Source organism: Brienomyrus brachyistius, unplaced genomic scaffold (assembly GCF_023856365.1).
Source record: "Brienomyrus brachyistius isolate T26 unplaced genomic scaffold, BBRACH_0.4 scaffold32, whole genome shotgun sequence".
Classification (NCBI taxonomy): Eukaryota; Metazoa; Chordata; class Actinopteri; order Osteoglossiformes; family Mormyridae; genus Brienomyrus; species Brienomyrus brachyistius.
This window is the reverse complement of record NW_026042307.1, coordinates 1,092,504-1,113,942: the sequence shown is the minus strand read 5'-3', so window position 1 is coordinate 1,113,942 and position 21,439 is coordinate 1,092,504. Positions and strand designations below refer to the sequence as shown.

The following is a 21,439-nucleotide window of genomic DNA, read 5'->3' as shown; positions in this document are numbered from 1 at the left end:
TCAGTAGAGCCTCGCGATGTCCTCTGGCCACGTACTGAACTCCAGGAGGACATCCAGGTGGGGGTAATCGCCTCTCGTTCTCCTGTCGGATGGTATGATCCAGGGTCCAGGAGATGGTGGAGATGAAACAACTGGGATTAAGGATAGGAGTTATTTCCTCTGAACACACAGGGGCATCGTGTTGACGAGAGAGAGCATCCGCCCTAGCGTTTTTATTACCAGGTAGGTATTGGACCTTAAATTCAAAGCGCGAGAACCATTGTGCCCATCGCACCGTTCGCGCGGAAAGCCGTTTAGCAGACTGCAGGTACTCTAGGTTTCGGTGATCTGTCAGAACCAGGAAGGGATGGCGAGCCCCTTCCAACCAGTGACGCCACTCTTCTAAGGCCAGTTTAATTGCCAGCAATTCCCGATCTCCAACCGAATAGTTATGTTCGGCGGGTGAAAGCTTTCGGGAGAAATATGCGCAAGGATGTCTCCGCCCGGTGTGTGGGTTGCATTGTATTAGAACAGCTCCCACTCCGGCGTCGGATGCGTCGACCTCGACCTCAAATGGGAGATCTGGGTTAGGTTGCGTTAACACCGGGGCGGTACAAAAGGCACGTTTAAGATGTTCAAAGGCCCTGGTAGCCTCCACCGTCCAGGCCAGATGGGACGATGTGCTGCGAGTCAGCGAAGTAAGGGGAGCAGCTACCTGGCTGAAATTCCTAATGAACCGGCGGTAGAAATTGGCGAAACCTAGGAATCTCTGCAACTCCTTCAGGGTCCGGGGTCGGACCCAGGTCTGAATGGCTTTCACCTTCCCCTCATCCATAGCCACCTTCCCGTATCGGAGCACATAGCCGAGGAATTGTACTTGGGTCTGGTGAAACTCACACTTGCTAAGTTTTGCGTAGAGTTGATGTTCACGTAATAGTAGGAGTACCTGTCGCACATGCCGTACGTGGGAGTGTCGGTCTGGGGAATAAATGAGAATATCGTCAATATACATGATAACGCATTTGTGGAGAAGGTCCTGAAAGACGTGATTCATGAACAACTGGAAAATCGAAGGGCTGTTGGCCAAACCGTAGGGCATAACTAAGTACTCATACTGCCCCCTAGTGGTGATGAATGAGGTCTTCCATTCGTCCCCTTCCCTAATACGGATCAGATTGTAAGCGCTCCGCAAGTCTAACTTCGTAAAAAATCTAGCCTCTCTTAATTGCTCCAGGGCGGAAGGAATTAGGGGTAAGGGTTCTCTCCTTTTAACGGAAATCGCGTTGAGTGCACGATAGTCTATACAGGGCCGTAGACCCCCGTCCTTCTTCTTAACGAAGAAGAATCCGGCTGTAACGGGTGAGGTTGAAGGTCAAATAATCCCCTGTAGTAAACTCTCACGAATGTATTTCTTGAGCGCCTCTTCCTCGTTGATAGACACAGGATATAGTCTTTCCTTGGGCATGGTCGCCCCCTCTAGGAGGTTAATGGCGCAGTCACAATTCCTGTGTGGTGGAAGAGTAAACGCTCGTGATCGGCTGAACACTTCGCGATAGTCCTGATATTCACTGGGGAGCCGGTCCTGATCCTCACACTCGGGACTTTCTATGCTGGAGGCACGACAGGAAACAGAGAGACAGGCAGAGAGACACTTGGAGGACCAGGCGGACAGCTCACCGGTTCTCCAGTCGATCCGTGGATTATGTAGTTGTAACCAGGGGAGACCCAGGATGATAGGATCCTTAGCATGAGGGAGGATGTACATCTTGAAACGTTCTCTATGGAGAACACCGACCCTCAGAATAAACGGTAGCGTTCTGTACCGTATCGTTCCTTCTTGGATTCTCTTCCCCGTTACGCCCAGAACCGTGAGGGGGCAGGCGAGTCTTTGACAGGGTAAGCCCAAGCGTCGTGCCAATGTCTGGTCAATGAAATTTCCTGCTGCTCCACTATCCACCAGGGCCTGCGTCCTCTCTGCCCCTCCGTTCGCCCCTAAGACTACGGGAAGAGTGAGTTGACGTCTATTTGACGTCTATTTTATGTCTATTTCGCATAATCACCGGCGGGGTACCTACCGGAGGCGAATCCTCCTCTCGGCGTGGTCTACGGGGACAACTCTGTCGGAAGTGTCCAGCCTCTCCGCAATAGAGGCATAATCCTCCCAGGGTTCGCCTCCATCGTTCGGCCGCGGTGAGAGGGGCCCGTCCCAGTTGCATGGGCTCTGGGTCCTCTTGAACGGGACCGGGCGAGGTTCGGTTCGCCTCCGTTAGCACTCGTCGGCGCCTCCGGTCTCGTACCGTGTTGTCGAGTCTCACCGCTAGGCGGACGAACTCCTCGAATGACATCGCGTCTCCTCGGGAGGCAAGCTCGTCCTGCAAATCCTGAGTCAGACCCCGACGGAATATCGTCATCAGGCCACTGGAGTCTGGCGGCGATCGTGCGGAACTCGAGCGAGTAGTCCGCCGCCGAGCGATTCCCCTGCCTGCAGTCCTAGAGACGATCCCCGGGTTGTCTTCCTACTGCGGGATGATCGAAGACTTCGAGTAAAGCCTGATGGAAATCATGAGCCGAATCCACCAGGGGACTCTGGGTGGCCCATAGTGCCGTTGCCAATCTCTAGCTCTGCCACAGAGGAGAGAGATGACGAATCGCACCTCTGCTGTCTGTGAGCGGAACATCTCCGGGTGCTCCTCGACATAAATCCCGCACTGCATTAAAAACCCTCTGCAGGTGTCGGGAATCCCGTCGTACCGCTTGGGCAGAGCAATGGGCACGGAAGGGCTAGCTTGGGGTGGAGATGCTGGCAAGGGGACCTGTGCCACTTGGGTGGCCAGGAGCTGTTCAACCGCTGCCAACCGGTTCTCCAAGATCTGGGTGCGCGCTGGATCCATAGTTGTACGGCGAAGTATTCTGTTACGCCGGTCAAGGATAGGGAGCAAGGATCCAGACGTGCGTGCAGCCCAAATCTTTAATGGGTGTCCGGGAACAAAGGTACAAGCAGGGCTAAGCAAATAGGAAGGTCGGTAACGGAGAGCAAGGGTCTGAAGCCGGGAGGTCTGTCCAACGAAGAGGCACACAACACGAGCACAAAGGGACTGGGGCACGAGAGGAGTCGGACTCGGCGGGGAAGGCGGTTCAGGTGCGGAAACGGGTCTGGGGAGAGGAAAGGAATAGGAAGCGGTAAGTACACAAGGTAGACAAGAGAGGGCGGAAGCAAAGGGAACACGGAGGACAGGCAATCGCTCAGTAAGGCACATGGGAATGGCTCATTAGAGTGAAGAGGGTGTATCAACCTGCCTTGGATGTGTTTCTGAGCTGGAGAGATAGTCGGCACTGGCATCTAAGACTCCGTGGCATTTCTGAGAAAGAAAAGGAGGATGTGCACCAAGAGGCAGTACGGGTATGCCGACAAGTACTACCACAGGATAAAGACAAACTGCCCGACGGTACAGATGTTGCTCACTGTGTATGACGCAAGCGTCAAGGTGACATGAGCCACTGTACCATCATCGTTCGCTTCGTGGCCCGGCGGCTCAGGAATGCTGTCTGGAAAGCTGCAAAAAACAATCACTTTCTTCGGAGCACAGGCTTACGCTTCACTGAGCACTTATCCAAAGAGGATAGAGACTTAAGGCAGAAACTGTGGCCGGTTATTAAAAAGGCACGAGAGGATGGGAAAACTGCGTTCTTCGTTGGAGGTCGAGCCTTTGTGAATGGGGTTGAAATCCCTCCACAGTAAACTATGACTTTTGCCGTTTAAATTGTTATTAGAGAACAAGCCACTTTTGGAGCCGCAAACTCAACGATAGTTGGAGGAGAAGCACAGACCTACATACATATTTTCTTTCCTCCACAGTTGTCAGGATAAGAGTATAATTATATACACATTAAAATGTCTTGTAAAGATCTTTTTTTTTTCCTAAACAGCAGCTTGTATTTGACAACAGTTTTCTGAAGATGCGTTCTGTGTCCCTTATTCTGCTTACAGTTGTGTAGTCAACAATGTTCAATGTTATCTTAAATTGATATTTCCATTTACTTGGACATCTGTCAGTTGTATATGGGTGCTGATCTCAGTTAAGATCCATCTATACCACCTTTTTTTCCTGATTGTTTCATTGTTTGTATTGTCCTGCTATGCTATCTCTTATTTCACTCAATGCTAGGGGGCTACGTAATACTGTTAAAAGGAAAGCCTTATTTTTCTTTACTAAACAATTTAGGACAGATTTCAGTTTTTTTACAAGAATCTCACTCTGTCTGCAATGATGTCATCTTTTGGAGATCTCAATGGAGTAACTCTGTATGGCTCATGGATCTGAACATTCAGCTGGGGTAATAACTTTACAGAATAGATTCAGTGGAAATATTTGGCATACAGAATGTGACCCTGCTGGACATTTCATTTCTCAAATACTTAAGTTTAATGAGTCAGTTGTTATATGTATAAATGTTTATGGCTACAATTCTAAATCTGAGAATGATCTTCTTTTGCACTCAATTGATAATAAGCTCACAGATTGGTTACAAAAGTTCCCGTCAGCCACATAACTGTTAGGAGGGTTTTTCAATATTATCTTAGAAAACGCAATAGATTTAATAATATTAAATAAAATAATAATATTGACAAAATCCCTGCAAAGTTATCTGCCTTTCATCGCCAGGCCTCCTTACCTTGGTCACTCATCTACAAACACAATTTCTCACCTCATAGATATTTTATATGGAACAATAAGGACATTTTGTACAAACACAAATCCAAATTTTTCAGTTATTGGTTCCATAACAACATTCTTCTAGTCAGTCAGCTGTTTAACAAGGAGGGTTCTCTGTTTATTTATGAAGATTTTTTATCACGGTATAATATCCCTGTAACACCTGGAGACTATGCAATGGTATTTGGTGCAGTTTTGTCTGGTATCTGCATGTTGTTTAAGTATCAACAAAGGATCGATTATCACCTGCTTCGTATGTTTTCTCCAGTGGACACTCCTGTAGGAAAAATTTGTTTCTCCTCGAATCCACACAGTAAGAAGAAATCCATGAGAACTATATTTCAGAAAGATATCACTACAATGCCAAATGCTGACTCCTATTGGAATTGATTTGTGGATGGTTTGCTATGGGAGAAAGCCTGGCTTCTACCTAATCGCTATATGTTAACTAAGAAAGTTAAAGAGGTATCCTTCAAACTCATTCATACAGTTTACCCAGTTAAAACTTACTGTAAAAGATTTAAAAATTGACTCAGTTTGTACGTTTCGCTGTAACTTTCCTAACTTCTGTTCATTTATTCTGGCACTGCCCATCTGCGACTATATTAACACCAATATTGAAGAAAATTATGTTTTCTTTTGGAGGGATGTACTGTTTGGTCTGCTTGAACCTCCCATTTTCTCACCTCAAATATATTGATCTTACTGACTAAATTTCATATTCATAGCTGCAGATTTAGTAGAAAGAAAACCAAGTTCATAATATTTTTAAAATAGGTCGAACAGTATTATTCTTCAATCTTTATTTCTGGAATTTTTTTTCTAAGAAATATATTGTACTTTAAACTTTTTGCATAAATTACTTTTTAGATTCTACTGTTTATTTTTCTGATGTCTTTTTTATTTATTTAATATATTTAGTATGGCGGAGCGGCATGGTGATGCAGTGGTTGGCACTGCTGCCTCACACCTCTGCGACCCAGATTCGAGTCTCCCCCTGGATCACATGTGTGCAGAGTTTGCACGTTCTCCCCATGTCGTCGTGGGGTTTCCTCCAGGTACTCCGGTTTCCCACCACAGTCCAAAAGCATCCTGAGGCTAATTGGAGTAGCTAAATTGCCATTATGTATGCATGGGTGAGTGTGCCCTGTGATGCCCCCCCCGTCCTGGGTTGTTTCCTGCCTCGTGCCCATTGCTTCCAGGATAGGCTCCGGACCCCCCACGACCCAGTAGGATAAGCGGTTTGGAAAATGGATGGGTGGATGGATTAAATATGCCCCCCTAGTAAAGTTATAGTATAGTATTTTGCTGTTTTTGTAATTGCCCTGTATTCTCAATAAAGTCTGATTTAAAAAAAAAAAGAAAAGAAATATTCGAACGCACCACAATGCCCCGTGGAACCCCCGCTGCAGTACGACAACATGCTGGGGCATATGCAACTAGGCCAGACAGCGCTTGACTCATCAACAGACATTGCGTTAAACATTTTATAAAAACAGTACATTTATGTTAAGGGGAATTATTTCTATTTTAAAACATTAGTGGCACTGCTTTTGGGGCAATGCTGTATGCTCATTTTAACAAGGATTCTTGTTGTCAAAATGTTTAGGGCGTTTTATTTTAAATAACACATTGTCCGAAAAGAGTTTCATTACTTTATAAAAACTACGGTTAAAGGGTCTTATTTGACCCATATTATCCCCGTTGGTGTTGCCATTTTGAAATGTGTGCCAGCGTGAGTGGGCTTGTTCTCAGTGTGCATGCGCTTGTGTGTCCGACCGCGCGTAGTTTACATTTACATTTACAGGATTTGGCAGACGCCCTTAGCCAGAGCGACTTACATAAGTGCTTTGAGACTCTGCAATGAATTTCCGATGCTAGCTCAATAAGGACCCAAGCTATGAATACTATCTCTGAGAACTCCATTGAGTAGTGCAGAATTTTTTTATTTTTTTTTTTATACACACACCAGAAAAAGAGTCGAGTAAGAATATAGAAGTTCTACGTCAGGTATTTCTGAAAAATAAAAGTTTTGAGTCGTCGCTTGAAGACAGTCAAGGATTCAGCTGTTCGGACATCTAGGGGGAGTTCATTCTACCAATTAGGTGCCAGGACAGAGAAGAGCCGAGATGCGTGTCTTCCTTGTGCCTTGAGGGGAGGTGGGACCAGTCGAGCAGTGCTGGAGGATCGGAGAGATCGTGGTGCACAGCGGGGTGTGATGAGGTCCTTTAGGTAGGATGGTGCCAGAGAATTTTTGGCTTTGTATGCGAGCATCAGTGTTTTGAATCTGATGCGTGCAGCTACAGGAAGCCAGTGGAGGGAGCGCAGCAAAGGAGTGGTGTGGGAGAACTTGGGAAGGTTGAAAACAAGACGAGCAGCTGCATTCTGAATCAGTTGGAGGGGACGGATGGCGCTCAGTGGTAAACCCGCTAGAAGCGAGTTACAGTAGTCAAGGCGTGAGATGACGAGGGACTGGACGAGTATCTGGGTAGCCTGAGTGGAAAGAAATGGACGTATCCTCCTGATGTTAAAGAGGAGAAACCGACAAGAGTGAGAAAGACTGGCGATATGTGAGGAAAATGACAACCGATCATCTATGGTAACTCCAAGGTTTCTAGCAGAAACCGAAGGACGGATCAGGGAGTTTTCGAAAGAGATCGCAAGGTCCTGGAGGGGGGATGAGTCAGCCGGGATGTAAAGCAGCTCAGTTTTACTAGTGTTGAGTTTTAGCTGGTGAGTGGTCATCCAAGATGAGATGTCTGCCAAGCATGTAGAGATCTTAGTGGAGACATGAGTGTCTGAGGGAGGGAAGGAGAGGATGAGTTGAGTGTCATCGGCATAGCAGTGGTAGGAGAAGCCATGTGAGGATATGACTTCGCCAAGAGATTTAGTGTAGTGGGAGAATAGGAGAGGGCCAAGAACCGAGCCCTGAGGGACACCGGTGGAAAGACAACGTGGAGTAGATGTGGATCCATTCCATGTCACTTGGTATGTTCGGCCTTCTAGGTAGGAAGCCAGCCAGCGCCAGGCCAGGCCACCAATGCCAAGACTCCTAAGGATGGATAGGAGAGTTTTGTGGTTGACCGTGTCCAATGCTGCTGATAGGTCAAGAAGGATGAGGACAGATGACAGTTTGGCTGATCTGGCAGCATGTAACTTCTCAGTGACTGCTAAGAGGGCAGTCTCTGTAGAGTGAGCTGCTTTAAAGCCAGACTGATTAGGATCCTGGAGGTTGTTCTGAGAGAGATAGAGAGAAAGCTGGTTGTAGACTGTACATTCGAGGATTTTTGAAAGGAAGGAAAGAAGCGATACTGGTCGGTAGCTGCAAGTGTCTGAGGGATTTAGAGTGGGTTTTTTTAGGATGGGAATGACCCTGGCTATTTTGAATGCTGTTGGTACATGACCGGAGGTTATGGAGCCATTAATGATAGTCGTGATGAAGGGGAGAAGGTCTAGAGCGATTGTCTGAAATAATGCAGAAGGGATTGGATCAAGTGGGCAGGTGGTAGGGTTGGAAGATGAGATGACTTTCATGATCTCATCTGCCGTAAGACCGGAAAACTGGGCCAGTGAGGGGGGAGGGAAATCCTTAGTGTGTAGTGTAGTGGATGAGGGAGAGAATGTCTGACAGATTCTGTCAATCTTCTCGGCAAAGAAGTTGGCAAAATCTTCAGCAGTCAGGAAGGAAGGAGCAGGAGGAGGGGGAGGGTTGAGAAGAGACGAAAAGATGTTATGGAGTTTGCGAGGATCTCGTGAGGATAATTCTAGTTTGTCTTTGTAAAAGGCAGTTTTAGCTGCAGTCACGTCCATAGAGAATTTGGGAGTGGATAGTTCAAGTATAGTTCAAAGGGAGTGGATGCCAGGAGGGGGCAGGAGGGCAACAAGGGGACTGCAGGGTGGGAGCAGGAGGGCAACAAGGGGACTGGAGGGTGGGAGCAGGAGGGCAACAAGGGGACTGGAGGGTGGGAGCAGGAGGGCAACAAGGGGACTGGAGGATGGGAGCAGGAGGGCAACAAGGGGACTGCAGGGTGGGAGCAGGAGGGCAACAAGGGGACTGGAGGGTGGGAGCAGGAGGGCAACAAGGGGACTGCAGGGTGGGAGCAGGAGGGCAAAAAGGGGACTGCAGGATGGGAGTAGGAGGGCAAAAAGGGGACTGGAGGATGGGAGCAGGAGGGCAACAAGGGGACTGCAGGGTTGGAGCAGGAGGGCAACAAGGGGACTGGAGGGTGGGAGCAGGAGGGCAACAAGGGGACTGCAGGGTGGGAGCAGGAGGGCAAAAAGGGGACTGCAGGATGGGAGCAGGAGGGCAAAAAGGGGACTGGAGGATGGGAGCAGGAGGGCAACAAGGGGACTGCAGGGTTGGAGCAGGAGGGCAACAAGGGGACTGGAGGGTGGGAGCAGGAGGGCAACAAGGGGACTGCAGGGTGGGAGCAGGAGGGCAACAAGGGGACTGCAGGATGGGAGCAGGAGGGCAACAAGGGGACTGGAGGATGGGAGCAGGAGGGCAACAAGGGGACTGCAGGGTTGGAGCAGGAGGGCAACAAGGGGACTGGAGGGTGGGAGCAGGAGGGCAACAAGGGGACTGGAGGATGGGAGCAGGAGGGCAACAAGGGGACTGCAGGATGGGAGCAGGAGGGCAACAAGGGGACTGCAGGGTGAGAGCAGGAGGGCAACAAGGGGACTGCAGGGTGGGAGCAGGAGGGCAACAAGGGGACTGGAGGGTGGGAGCAGGAGGGCAACAAGGGGACTGCAGGGTGGGAGCAGGAGGGCAACAAGGGGACTGCAGGGTGGGAGCAGGAGGGCAACAAGGGGACTGGAGGGTGGGAGCAGGAGGGCAACAAGGGGACTGCAGGGTGGGAGCAGGAGGGCAACAAGGGGACTGCAGGGTGGGAGCAGGAGGGCAACAAGGGGACTGGAGGGTGGGAGCAGGAGGGCAACAAGGGGACTGCAGGATGGGAGCAGGAGGGCAACAAGGGGACTGCAGGGTTGGAGCAGGAGGGCAACAAGGGGACTGGAGGGAGGGAGCAGGAGGGCAACAAGGGGACTGGAGGGTGGGAGCAGGAGGGCAAAAAGGGGACTGCAGGATGGGAGCAGGAGGGCAACAAGGGGACTGGAGGATGGGAGCAGGAGGGCAACAAGGGGACTGCAGGATGGGAGCAGGAGGGCAACAAGGGGACTGCAGGGTGGGAGCAGGAGGGCAACAAGGGGACTGCAGGGTGGGAGCAGGAGGGCAACAAGGGGACTGGAGGGTGGGAGCAGGAGGGCAACAAGGGGACTGCAGGGTGGGAGCAGGAGGGCAACAAGGGGACTGCAGGGTGGGAGCAGGAGGGCAACAAGGGGACTGGAGGGTGGGAGCAGGAGGGCAACAAGGGGACTGCAGGATGGGAGCAGGAGGGCAACAAGGGGACTGCAGGGTTGGAGCAGGAGGGCAACAAGGGGACTGGAGGGAGGGAGCAGGAGGGCAACAAGGGGACTGGAGGGTGGGAGCAGGAGGGCAAAAAGGGGACTGCAGGATGGGAGCAGGAGGGCAACAAGGGGACTGGAGGATGGGAGCAGGAGGGCAACAAGGGGACTGCAGGATGGGAGCAGGAACAACCACAAGACAAGAGAATGACAAGGATGACAAGTTGATGAAGTACCTCCAAGAAAAAGTATGTATAACTATCCTCCATGGAAATTTCTAGATGAAAGGAGGGGTACCCAAGGCCTCCCTCTTCAGTAGATTTCTCTGTTTAGTAAGGCTTTATGTAGTATATACACTGAACAAAAATATAAACGCAACACTTTGGCCTTTTATTGTGGGCAGTATAAGGTACACCTGTGCACTACCCATGATGTCAGATCAGCATCTTGATGTGGCACACCTGTGAGGTGGGATGGATTATCTCAGCAAAGCAGAAGTGCTCACTATCACACATTTAGACTGATTTGTGAGAAATGTTTGAGAGAAATGGTAATATTGTGTATCTGGAATGAATTGTAGATCTTTAAGTCCATCTCATGAAAAATGGGAGCAGAAACAAGAGTGTTGCGTTTATATTTTTGTTCAGTATAGTTTCAGCAAAAAATATTATAAAAGGGGGAAGGTTTGTGATTTGATGAGCTAGTTTACACTTTCTTCACACATTTTCAAAGAGATGCTCAGACCTTCTTGGTAGCCATTTGTAGGGAGCCGCCCACCGGCCCAATGGCGGAATCCAATGGCGCAGCCAAAGGCTGTGAATGCGTGTTGGTCCTTCCAAGCGCTCCTGGGAATTACTTACCCTTTTTAATATACAAAATATTCTTTTAGACACATATCTGACATTTTATTAAAGACCTTCATTTCAGTATATTGTAGTCATGACGGTTATGTTGTTCGGATTACTTCGAGACTCTCCTTTAGATTACCAACTCTAGTTTACCCCTGACGAAGGAGTCCGCCAGATTCGCCTCGGCCGACAGGGCGATCCGTGGGCTTGTTCCACAGGGTTTGTCTTAGAGGCACGGAAATCGCCACCATTTAAGACAATGTCAGCCTCTGATTATTCGGGTCCCTCGACCTATATAATTCCCCAAAGGCTCAGTGTCTGCCAATTACTGAGCATGTGGGTGCCTCGGAGATTAAGCCGATGTTTACCCAAACCACACGTACGTCCACCTCAGAGGCTCAGCCGGGGGCAGCCCATATCATAACATGTGTCAACCTCAGCGGCTGTGACGGCGCACCTTTTATTGCGGTAGTTTGTACGAGGTTTACTTTTGGCTCGTCTCAGGGACTCCGCCGATGCCGCCCATTGTCTTACCATGTGAGCGTCTCAGGGACTATGCCCAGTGCCTAGGAACATAGTGTGTACGCCCCTCAGAGGGTAGACCGGTACCTTTCATCAGCATGTGTTGACCTCAGAGGTTAAGTCGGCCCGTAACTGAGCGTCTGCGAGCTCCAGAGGTGTAGTTTTGGTATCCACCTAACTTAACTTGGGCAGTCGAGTTTGGGACCCGGATAAAGGGGATTTAACCCAGAGGCTGTAAGATAGTATTTACCACTTTAGTCCGAATCAGGATCGAAGTCCAGTCTGGAAAGTTTATAAAGAAGTTAGCAAATCAGACAGTCATGAAGTAATCAAGACAACATTTATTAAACATATTACAATATCCAATCATTGACATGTGGCCACACATACTTGTAAATACAATTTGACAAATACAATATTAAACAATCACATTCCTCAGCTGAGAGTGCACTAAGTTCTGCGGAAAGTATCTGACTACAGATGGACTTTCACGCAGTTCTCTGTGGGAGCTCTGATTACAGAGTGACTCCCCGAATTCTTCTGAGGCCCTTCCTTAAGTATCCCAACCAGGTGATAGCATGTCTCTGAAGACTGACCAATTTCGGTCAATAGTTAATTTTAGGGCCATTGCTGGCCTTGGTTCTCAAGTCCCCAGCCAATCAGATCACTTTAGGGGGCGGTTATAATTCCCTTGTTCTACCATGTGGGCGGCTCTCTCATTTTTGTGGATTTAGCCAAATTATCTTTATTTCCCTTGGGGAAAGTTATACTGCCTTAAATCTGAGAGTATGATATTCGCCATCTCATGCCCATTCAAACGAGACCAAACATGCGTGTATTTGTCCCTAACATCTATGTGTGGTGAGTTATCCTGTTTATAGTGGAAAATGTGTCTGTGTCTGGAGACTGACAGCTGTTGTTGCTGTGGATTGACTGTGGAACTCCGGCCACTCCGGGGGTGAAAAGTCTTGCTTTTTCTGTGTTGCTCCAGTTATTCCTATCCAGTCTCTCAGGAGCCGGCAGGCCTTTGCCTTCCTTAAAAGGGGTGGTTTCAAGAGTTGAGTCCAGTCTTGCCTGGGCCAGCGGAGCTCTGAAATAGACTGATGCAGGCTTATCAGATTTGGGCCTGCAGGACCTATAAGTTTTATGTCCTTACACATTCTAACATCAGGCTTAGCAGGTTTCAGAGACAGTCAATTCACATACAACAGAACATTCATCATGACATCAAAACCAAAACTGACAACAAGAAAGGAGACAGACAATTATCTTCAAATAGAATTTAATTCATGGATAGCTGGGTAGGTGTGTGTGTGTGTGTATTATTTTGGAGGGGGGTGTATTTTCTGAGATAAAATCCTGAAAGAGCTCCAAGATAATAGTGAATATATTGCTTGTCTCAAGTGTATGGGATTTTTTCTGTGCTCTTGTTTTGTTTCAATAGTAAACTCGAACAAAAGTTTGTGTATTACTTATTTTCTCCCTAAAATGCCAATTTTTAGTACCTCCAATCCATTCCAGAAAATGAATACTCGCCCAATAAAATTCCACTAGGTTCTCAGCCTCATTTTCCGATATAATGGTTATGAATAATAAGATTACAGGGTGTGCATTTAGAATCGGAGAACAAGACTGAATGAAATTGCTGAATAGGCCAATACTTAGCTGATGAACTGTGGAGAGAAAAAATAAATTCACCCTAATTGCACCTACTGTTTTACTTGGGCCACCTTATATGCTGTGAAGGAGAAGGTTTTTATCTCATCCTCTGAGCAAAACAGTTATATCTGCTTAAGACAGCAGAGCTTTCTACTTAGAAGACAGGAAGAAGAATCGTAAGACTACAAGACATGAGATGGTATGGGAGCTAAAAGCCATATGTTGTATCAGAAGGTGAATATATACAACAAAAACCCTAAAACTTAAAACTAAAAAATATACCAACAAGGGGTTCCCACGAGAAAAATGAAAGGTTTACTTAGTTATCGCTGCTTTTGCAAATGCTGCTGATAAAAAACCCAAACATGAGATCTACATGCAAAGACCAAGCTAGAATGAGGAAATCCAGCTGGTTTTGAGGAAGTAACACTTATGTGCTGTTTCATGATAATTGGTTCAACTATCACTTTGGTTTTAACAGTAAGCTTTCTGTTTTTGCAAGCTTGATGCCTAACCTCATTGGCATAAATGTTTGCTGATACTCATTGTAAAATGAAATGTAAGACGAAAAAGTTAAAAAGTAGTGTCACTTTCCATAGAAGAGTTAAATGACAGTTGTGAAGCTCTGGCTGCCTGGGATGTAATAAAATGTGGAAAGAATACCCAGAACAGAAAAGCAGACTGTAGAGCAGGCAGACCAGATCTTTATTTCATATAATTATGCCAAATGGTTCACAGTTGACTTTGGGCCTAGCTGGCTTTGCTTTCTGACGCCAAATGTTCTTCATTTGGACATCGCTATGGAGGAAAGTAACAGCTAACTAAATAAATGCAAATATATTGTTTACAGATGTTGGGCGCAGAAATATTCAAGTAAGATTCAGGTTCACATGAAATCACATGAAATATAATTTTAATGCCAATGTATACACACAACGACCATTTCCATGTGAAACCGAAAAAGTGTGGCTATTCCAAAATGTATTTGATAAAGTATTGTGCAAACACCAGCCTTGGCTCGATAAAAGGAACATCCTTGAAGCAAAATGTTTTCTGCCTCACTAGGCTCATAGACATTAATGTATTTCTCATCACCTTCTATGTAGTAGTTGATTAGATGGTTATGGACCCATTCTTAATGCCACAAAGTAAAGCATGTCTTACCTAATCTTCTCAGTGATATGTGTTCTTGCACATTCTTGACAAAAAGATGACTGACACACATTCACCCATTTAAACATTCAGAATAGTTAAACCACCATAGAAGAAAATCTCACTTGTTTGCCAAAATTCCTTGTTGGTTTGGATGGCAGATGGTTGTGTTTGACAAGATAAGATCTGCAGCCTCCATTTTCATCCTCAGTTGCTTTCACTTGTACAGTTCCATTTTTGGGCAAGATTTTCAGTTGTAGATTTTCATCCATGTAATACTTTTGTGAAGTGGCTTAGGCTGGCCTATCCTCTCTGTCTAGCTGCCTTCAGCTGTCACATGATCTACATTGCACTCAAGCCCCATGGTTTCCCCTACAGGTGCTGGGCCCACAGGAGGGCAGACCCATGTTATTCCTTCAGGCTATGCCTGGCCAGGCCCCATGGGTGGAGGCCCGGCCACCAGGTGCGCGCCCTCGAGCTCCTGCCGCAGCCGTGGTTCCAGAGCGAGGACCCAGTCTCCTCAATCCACGTGGGGTAACAGGGTGCTTGATAATACAGGTTTACAAAAAAAAAATAGGTGCCATGGTTTTTTGAATGTGTTTAGGGTATTTTGAGGGTGTTGAATTGAAAAATCCCATTACTTTTGCTGAATTGGTTCTAGTTTTTGAGCTAATGGTCATCCATGAAAATAATGCGCTCCCCCAATGCAACTTGTCTGTGATAACAAATTCAATAGTAAGTATTTTGATTCTTTAACAGTGTCTTAGGTGATGAAATATCCCATATAATTATTTTGTATTTTACTTTGTAGGCCTACAATGCTATGAGAGCGACTTTTTGAAGCCAGAATTCAACTGTGAATTTGCAGAGGAAAGAAGTCGGCTACAGTATAAGTTTGTCAGCCCAGTCTTAGTTTATAACCAAAAAGTTCTGTCTTAAGAAGTATATGAATACATGTAAAAATGATGACTTCACCAAGAAGAGCCTGCATCAGCAGTCCTGCTGTATTCTGCTACATCTGTGGAAAGAACATGGTTAAAAAACAACAAAACAGGTAACTGCTTCAAGTACATTTGTAGTTCATTCGCTGGACTGAGCATGGAAAAACTAAAAGCTGGAATCTTTGGTGGACCTCAGATTCGCAAACTCATGACAGATTCCAATTTTACCAAACGCATGAATGAGACTGAGGCTTCGGCCTGGAGGAGTTCTGTCTCTGTTGTGAAGAACTACTTGGGTAATCACAGAGCAGATGATTATGAAGAATTGGTGCAGAATATGCTTGCTAACTTCAGAAATTTGGGAGTTAGTGCATCTTTATGCTCTTATTATCTCCATAGCCATTGAAACAGATTTCCAGATAACCTTGGAGACTTCAGCGAGGAACAAGGCGAGAGGTTCCACCAGGATATGAAGGACATGGAGTAGGGATTTCAAGGCAGAGGGGACATACACATGATGGCAGACTACTGTTGGAGTCTCCAACGTGATTGTCCTGATGACACACTTAAAAGGAAATTGCATAAACAGCGTTTTTTGAAGTATTCACATTAATAACAATAATTAATTAATAAAGTATTAATCAAATCATAAATAACTTTTTCCTATCATTGTTAGATATTTTTAATTTCTTTTTTGTATGATGTTAGACTGTTTACTTACTAGTTGTAACGAAAATTAAAATATTCTTGCAATTCTGAATGCTTTTCTAACATGTTGCGTAAATTAATTAACTATTAAATATCTCAGAAACTAGAGCCAATCTGACAGTACCAAAGTCATATTCTTAATCAGCACCATAAACGTAATATAAAACCGTTCAGACATTGTTAGTATTTTGCTAATAATGGCAATCCAGAGCATTGTCGGTCAGAAATTCTTTTTTACGCTTCCATCAACTTGCTCTTGGTAGAGTAAGCTGTCTGCGAAGGGCAGCCACCTGTTGGGGCACCCAGGCGGCTGGGGGTTAAGGGTCTTGCTGAAGGACTCGCAGATGTGCTGAGGCGGGGTTTTAACCGCCAACCTGATTACAGATTCACAGGCTTAGCCCACTGAGCCACATGCTGCCACCTATCCAGCAAAGTATCAAATTGTTGAGTCATAAGGACCAGATAAATGCCATCTATCTACACTGGAAAATGTACCACTTTAGAAACTTTCAGAATGCATTGTAATGTTCAGTATGAGAATTAATAAAAGAATATAGCATAGTGTTTAATATAATACTTCATAAGCTCCAATGAAGCTCTCGTCTATAATGCATTATAGATATCTCCATAATGCATTATAATGGTCGGTATAATAATAAACTGTAACTGTAACTAGTTATAATGTGTCTTTCTGAGATGAAAAATTAAACTTTAACTAGTTAAAATGCACATTGTTGATATCAGAAATTCATCACTGAAGAAAAGGGGGACATGCCCTCTGATTTTGGCAATAAGCAAAACGTGGAAAGTGGACTATTTTATTTGCATTGGGAACCTAAGTGAAATTCATTTTATTTTGAAAATGAAAGCATGACGATAGCCTACTATGCTTTTGTTTGGTCATTCTCACGAACACAAGAATCATTTGAGAAAAAATAAATATCTTGATGTACACAGGATGGATAGAAGGTACAAAAAAAACTGCCATTTTAAGGAGAAAAAAGGAATTCACAAGCAAAGGTTTGTTATAGGTTACTATTGAAACAGAACAAGAGCACATGAAAATGCATGTACACCTGGGACAGGCAATACACTGTCTACTTGAGCTACTTGTAGCTCCTTCAAGAATTTCAAGAAATTCACCCCCCCAAAAAAAAACAAACAAAAAAATTCACACACACACATACACGCACACACACACCTACAGTACTAATGAATTAAACTCTATTTGAAGGTGATTCTCTGTCTCCCGGTTGTGGCAATTCCTTTTTCTACTTATAATTAAATAAGCTTCTTATAATTAAATAAGCTAAATAAATTTCTTGTAACTCCTAGAGCAAGGTGTGTGAGGTGACTTGTCAGGTTTGATGTCACACTGGTTACCAGGAAGGTCTGATAGCATCTTTTTGATAATGTGTGAAGAAAGTGTAAACTAACTGATCAGATCACAAACCTTCCCCTTTTTAAATATTTCTTGCTCAATCTTTAAACTATATAAAGCCTTACTGAACAGATAAATCTTCAGAAGACGGAGACCTTGGCTGCCCCTGTTTTCATCTAGAACTTTCCATTGAGTACAGTTATACTTACTGATTGTTGGAGGTACTTTATCAAGTTTAGTTCATTATTCTTGTATTGCTAGTTTGATTAGTGAAGCACAGACCTAAATCTAATCAGGAAATTAACTGCTCTCTTCCTCTTCATCCTCCAGGAGACATCATCATGGGTTTGCTCACCATCTCCACCATCCTCTACACCATCTTCTCTTTCAGTGGAGCTTTCTGGGTGCCAGAAGGTAAGAAAAAATCTTTACTGTTTTTTTCTTTTTTTCTTTTATATAACTTTTGATATTATGTGTGTAGATTTTGTATCCCTGTGTTGTGATTTCTCTGGGTATTCCACTTTCCTCCTGTAGTTTAAAGGCATGCAGTTAATTTACATTTCAACATTTCCCATAGCCTGTCAGTGTGTATGTACGTATCTTCCTGTGTAGTGGTACTTTGAATCCAAAACTCACACAGTGTTCATCTGTCATGTTATATTTGTATTTGCCTTTCAAATACTTTGGATACACACCTCACTAAACTGAGGTTAGTAGCTACATTACAGATTCAGTATAATTCACCACATAATTATTTCCGCCAGTATAATTATAAATTATTGCCGCTACTGCTTCAGAATTTTATGAAATGTCATTAAGTAGCAATTGTATGACTCTGAAGAGAACATTGGTTTTGAAACGCAGAATACAGGAAGTGTAGAAACAATGCTGATACACATTCATGCACGTAGCAAACAACAACAACAACAACAACTTGGGTCTGCACTGGAGTCTCCTCCTGGTTGTACATGCCCAAAACACCTCCTCCGGGAGGCATCTAGAAGGCATCAAGTTAGGTGTCTGAATCACCTCAACAGGCACACACTCTGCAGCTGCAGGCCCCCCTGTACTTGAGCCCCCGATTGTCCATTAATGATATACCGCATTGAGGGACTACCGACTACAGAAACGAACTCTTAAACTACTTTAATCTTGTACATTAACAGGGCATTTGTAACGTGAGCAACAAAACAAATGTTTACAATTGATCATAGCAAAAAGAAGACATGCGCATGATGTGAGATTTAAACACACCGTACGACTCTGAATGATTGATCTGGTGGTTAAATTATTTTAAACCACTTGCATAGAAATTGGGACAACTTTCGTTAACAGATACTACATAATTCTATTTAGTTTGTTCAACAGATAGATAGTAGGACGCGTTTATTGTAAAAGCTGAAATTACCGATATTAACTTATATAGACTGATTTTTTGACTGATCATTTAAAAGCAATGCTAGATAATGTTAAAAGTCATGCAGATGAATATTATTTTTTAATAGCTTTCACTCTTTGTAAGGCTAATGTGGAAAGGGAACCATTATTCAAATTGCAAAGTTTGTTAAATTTTGTTTCCAATGACTGAGTAAAACTGGTTTGATCCCAGCAGACCTTTGTAGTCTTTACGATGTGACAACTGCATGTGCATGAAATGCCATGGCAATATTTACATGGTACATTGTGCAAGCCAATGACAGCAGGGGGGCAGTGGGTATCGCTGTTGCCACACACCGATGCTTTGTGCGTGTGGAATGTGAATGTTCAACCTGTGTATATGTGTGACTTTTTCGTGAATCCTCCAGTTTCCTTCCACTGTCCAAAAACATGCTATTTAAGAATCAGTGTGCCTAAATGTAGCATATGTGTGACTGAGTGTGCACCTTACACTGGTTGCTTGATTCCTGCCTCATGCCAATTGCAATGTATATATTATATTATCCATCCATCCATCCATCCATCCATCCATTTTCCAAACCGCTTATCCTACTGGGTCGCGGGGGGTCCGGAGCCTATCCTGGAAGCAATAGGCACAAAAGGCAGGGAACAACCAAGGATATATTTATATACTTATACTTTATACTTATATTATATTATATTATATTATATTATACTACGGGACCGTTGAATGCTTGAATCTGATTGGCTGACGAACGTTCTGAGGTGTGCAATTATTTTCAGATTAATGCACGGCGAACGTAGTTCCAGGTAGCTCTCTTGACCGCATTACAGTTCCATATCACTTCGCATAGTTAACTGTAATAACGGAAATTAGCATACAGTACCTATACAGCACACAGGACTAACAAAAATAACAACATGACAGACGATTTTCCGAAAGTAAATTTTAATATTTACGGTGAATATGAAACTTTCAACAACTGGGCTGCAGCAGTATTAGTTAGCCTAGTGTACCAACTTAAAGGCTACACATGACATTTCTCACTAGCGAGGTAATAACAGCGCTGCATCTTAAAGCAGACTTACAGATTAGAGACGGTGCTTCAGAACACTGTTGAGGGACACAAAGAGGTAGCCTAATTCATACAAGCTCTCTCTCTCTCTCTTTGTCTCTGTCTCTCTCGCTCTCTTTCTAATAACTTCATTATTAACTGCATTAGTCTGCTATCAACGGCTCAAGCCTCCATTGCCAGCTTTAAAATGACGTTTTGGAACTAGCAAAAGAGTCGTTGGATGAGATGCGGAAGAAATAATCCTACTCACAATAGCGATTTAAGTAGAAAAACCGGACGAATACCTTCAAATATATCATCTGATCGATGTCTTGAGGTGTGGCAACCGTAGTATAAGCGGAATAATTGACTCCGGACCGTTGAATTATTAGAAAATAATGCACACCCGAGGTGGTAATGCGGCCACGACGCGAAGCGGAGTTATTATTTTCTAATAATTCAACGGCCCGTCGTCAATTATTCCTTACTTATATTATATATGAATCATCAGATTAATTGGTAGATTATTCGATTATCGATATTATCGATAGTGACAGCTTTGTATTCTCAAACACCAGGAGATACTAGAATCATAGGAATAAAGGAATACAAGACAAAACTTAAACAGCTGAACCCAAGCAGGAATAACCAAGGGTTACAGAGTGTCTTGGAACACCAGTGAACAAAAACCTTTATTAAATCAGGGAGTCAAGAATATGAGACAAAACTCATCCCATATTGGTTCAAAATAGTACACAGTATTTTTTTTTTCAATATGGCCAATCACAGTTGGCGGAGTGGTGGCTCTGAGGCTAAGGATCTGTGGTTAGTACTTCAAAGGTTAGCAGTTCAAATGCTGTGAATTCAAGGGTTCTATTGGGCCGTTAAGCCAGACCCTTAACCTGCACTGCTTGGTCCTGAGTATGACATTAACCTACATCCAGCCCTGTAAGCAGGTCCTGAAAGTCCTCTTTATGAAATGCTGCAAGCAGGTCCTCATATATCTGAAAGTGAGTTGAAAGTTCGTAAACAGAGGAGCACCAGTATACCAGCAATTTGTGTGACTTGACCCTAATGTAATACAGTTAACCAGATCTGCGCCTGTTCTTTCATGTGCCGCCACTGTGTTGGACTATGGCTAAGTGATAGAATTAGATTACCCCATAATTAATTACACGAGTTCTCCACGATGGATTGGACTGCTACCACACTTGTAACATACATAATGGCACAGTGCATTATATGCAATTAAAAGACTATGGGAAAAGATTTGCTATGGCTTCTTCTGTTGAATGTTAAACATATTTTTGTGCATTTCAGTGCTCCAAAATGAAACTAAAACTCTGGAACCTTCCAAAGGTTAGTACCTTTTATTTTATTTAAAACACCACAAAACAGATAAAGTTATGTTCATCTGCAAAATGAATTGGATTAGTTCTACTTTTTTATGTTTACTACTACATACTGATTTTACTATACAACTGCAGTATTGTTATAATAGTTATATAATTATGAATTATATTGTCTGTCATATGAACAAGAACTGTTTGAGAAATGTGATGATGTTCTTTTATATTATGGATGCAAAACTGTCATTTTGCAAACTTTTGGACTTCATGAGATATTTGATTCTCATTAAGAGTTATTCTACTTTAATAGACTAATGAAGGTGGATACT

The 21,439-nt window shown here is 44.3% G+C and overlaps 2 protein-coding genes across 3 annotated transcripts in view; one reads left to right on the top strand and one right to left on the bottom strand.

Annotated features, from left to right (window-relative positions):
• LOC125721126 (ladderlectin-like) overlaps positions 1–21,439 on the bottom strand; it is a 124,172-nt gene that overhangs the window by 32,100 nt on the left and 70,633 nt on the right. The window lies entirely within an intron of this gene.
• Positions 17,435–21,439, top strand: part of LOC125721125 (lactose-binding lectin l-2-like) — a 116,523-nt gene continuing 112,518 nt past the window's right edge. Inside the window, exons 1-3 of one of the 2 annotated variants that reach the window (XM_048997122.1) lie at positions 17,435–17,529; positions 17,639–17,722; positions 21,082–21,120. In XM_048997122.1, coding sequence (XP_048853079.1) covers positions 17,650–17,722; positions 21,082–21,120 — 112 coding nt within the window. In that variant the 5' untranslated portion in view covers positions 17,435–17,529; positions 17,639–17,649. The remainder of the gene's footprint in view (positions 17,530–17,638; positions 17,723–21,081; positions 21,121–21,439) is intronic. The other variant, XM_048997121.1, reaches the window with a different exon arrangement.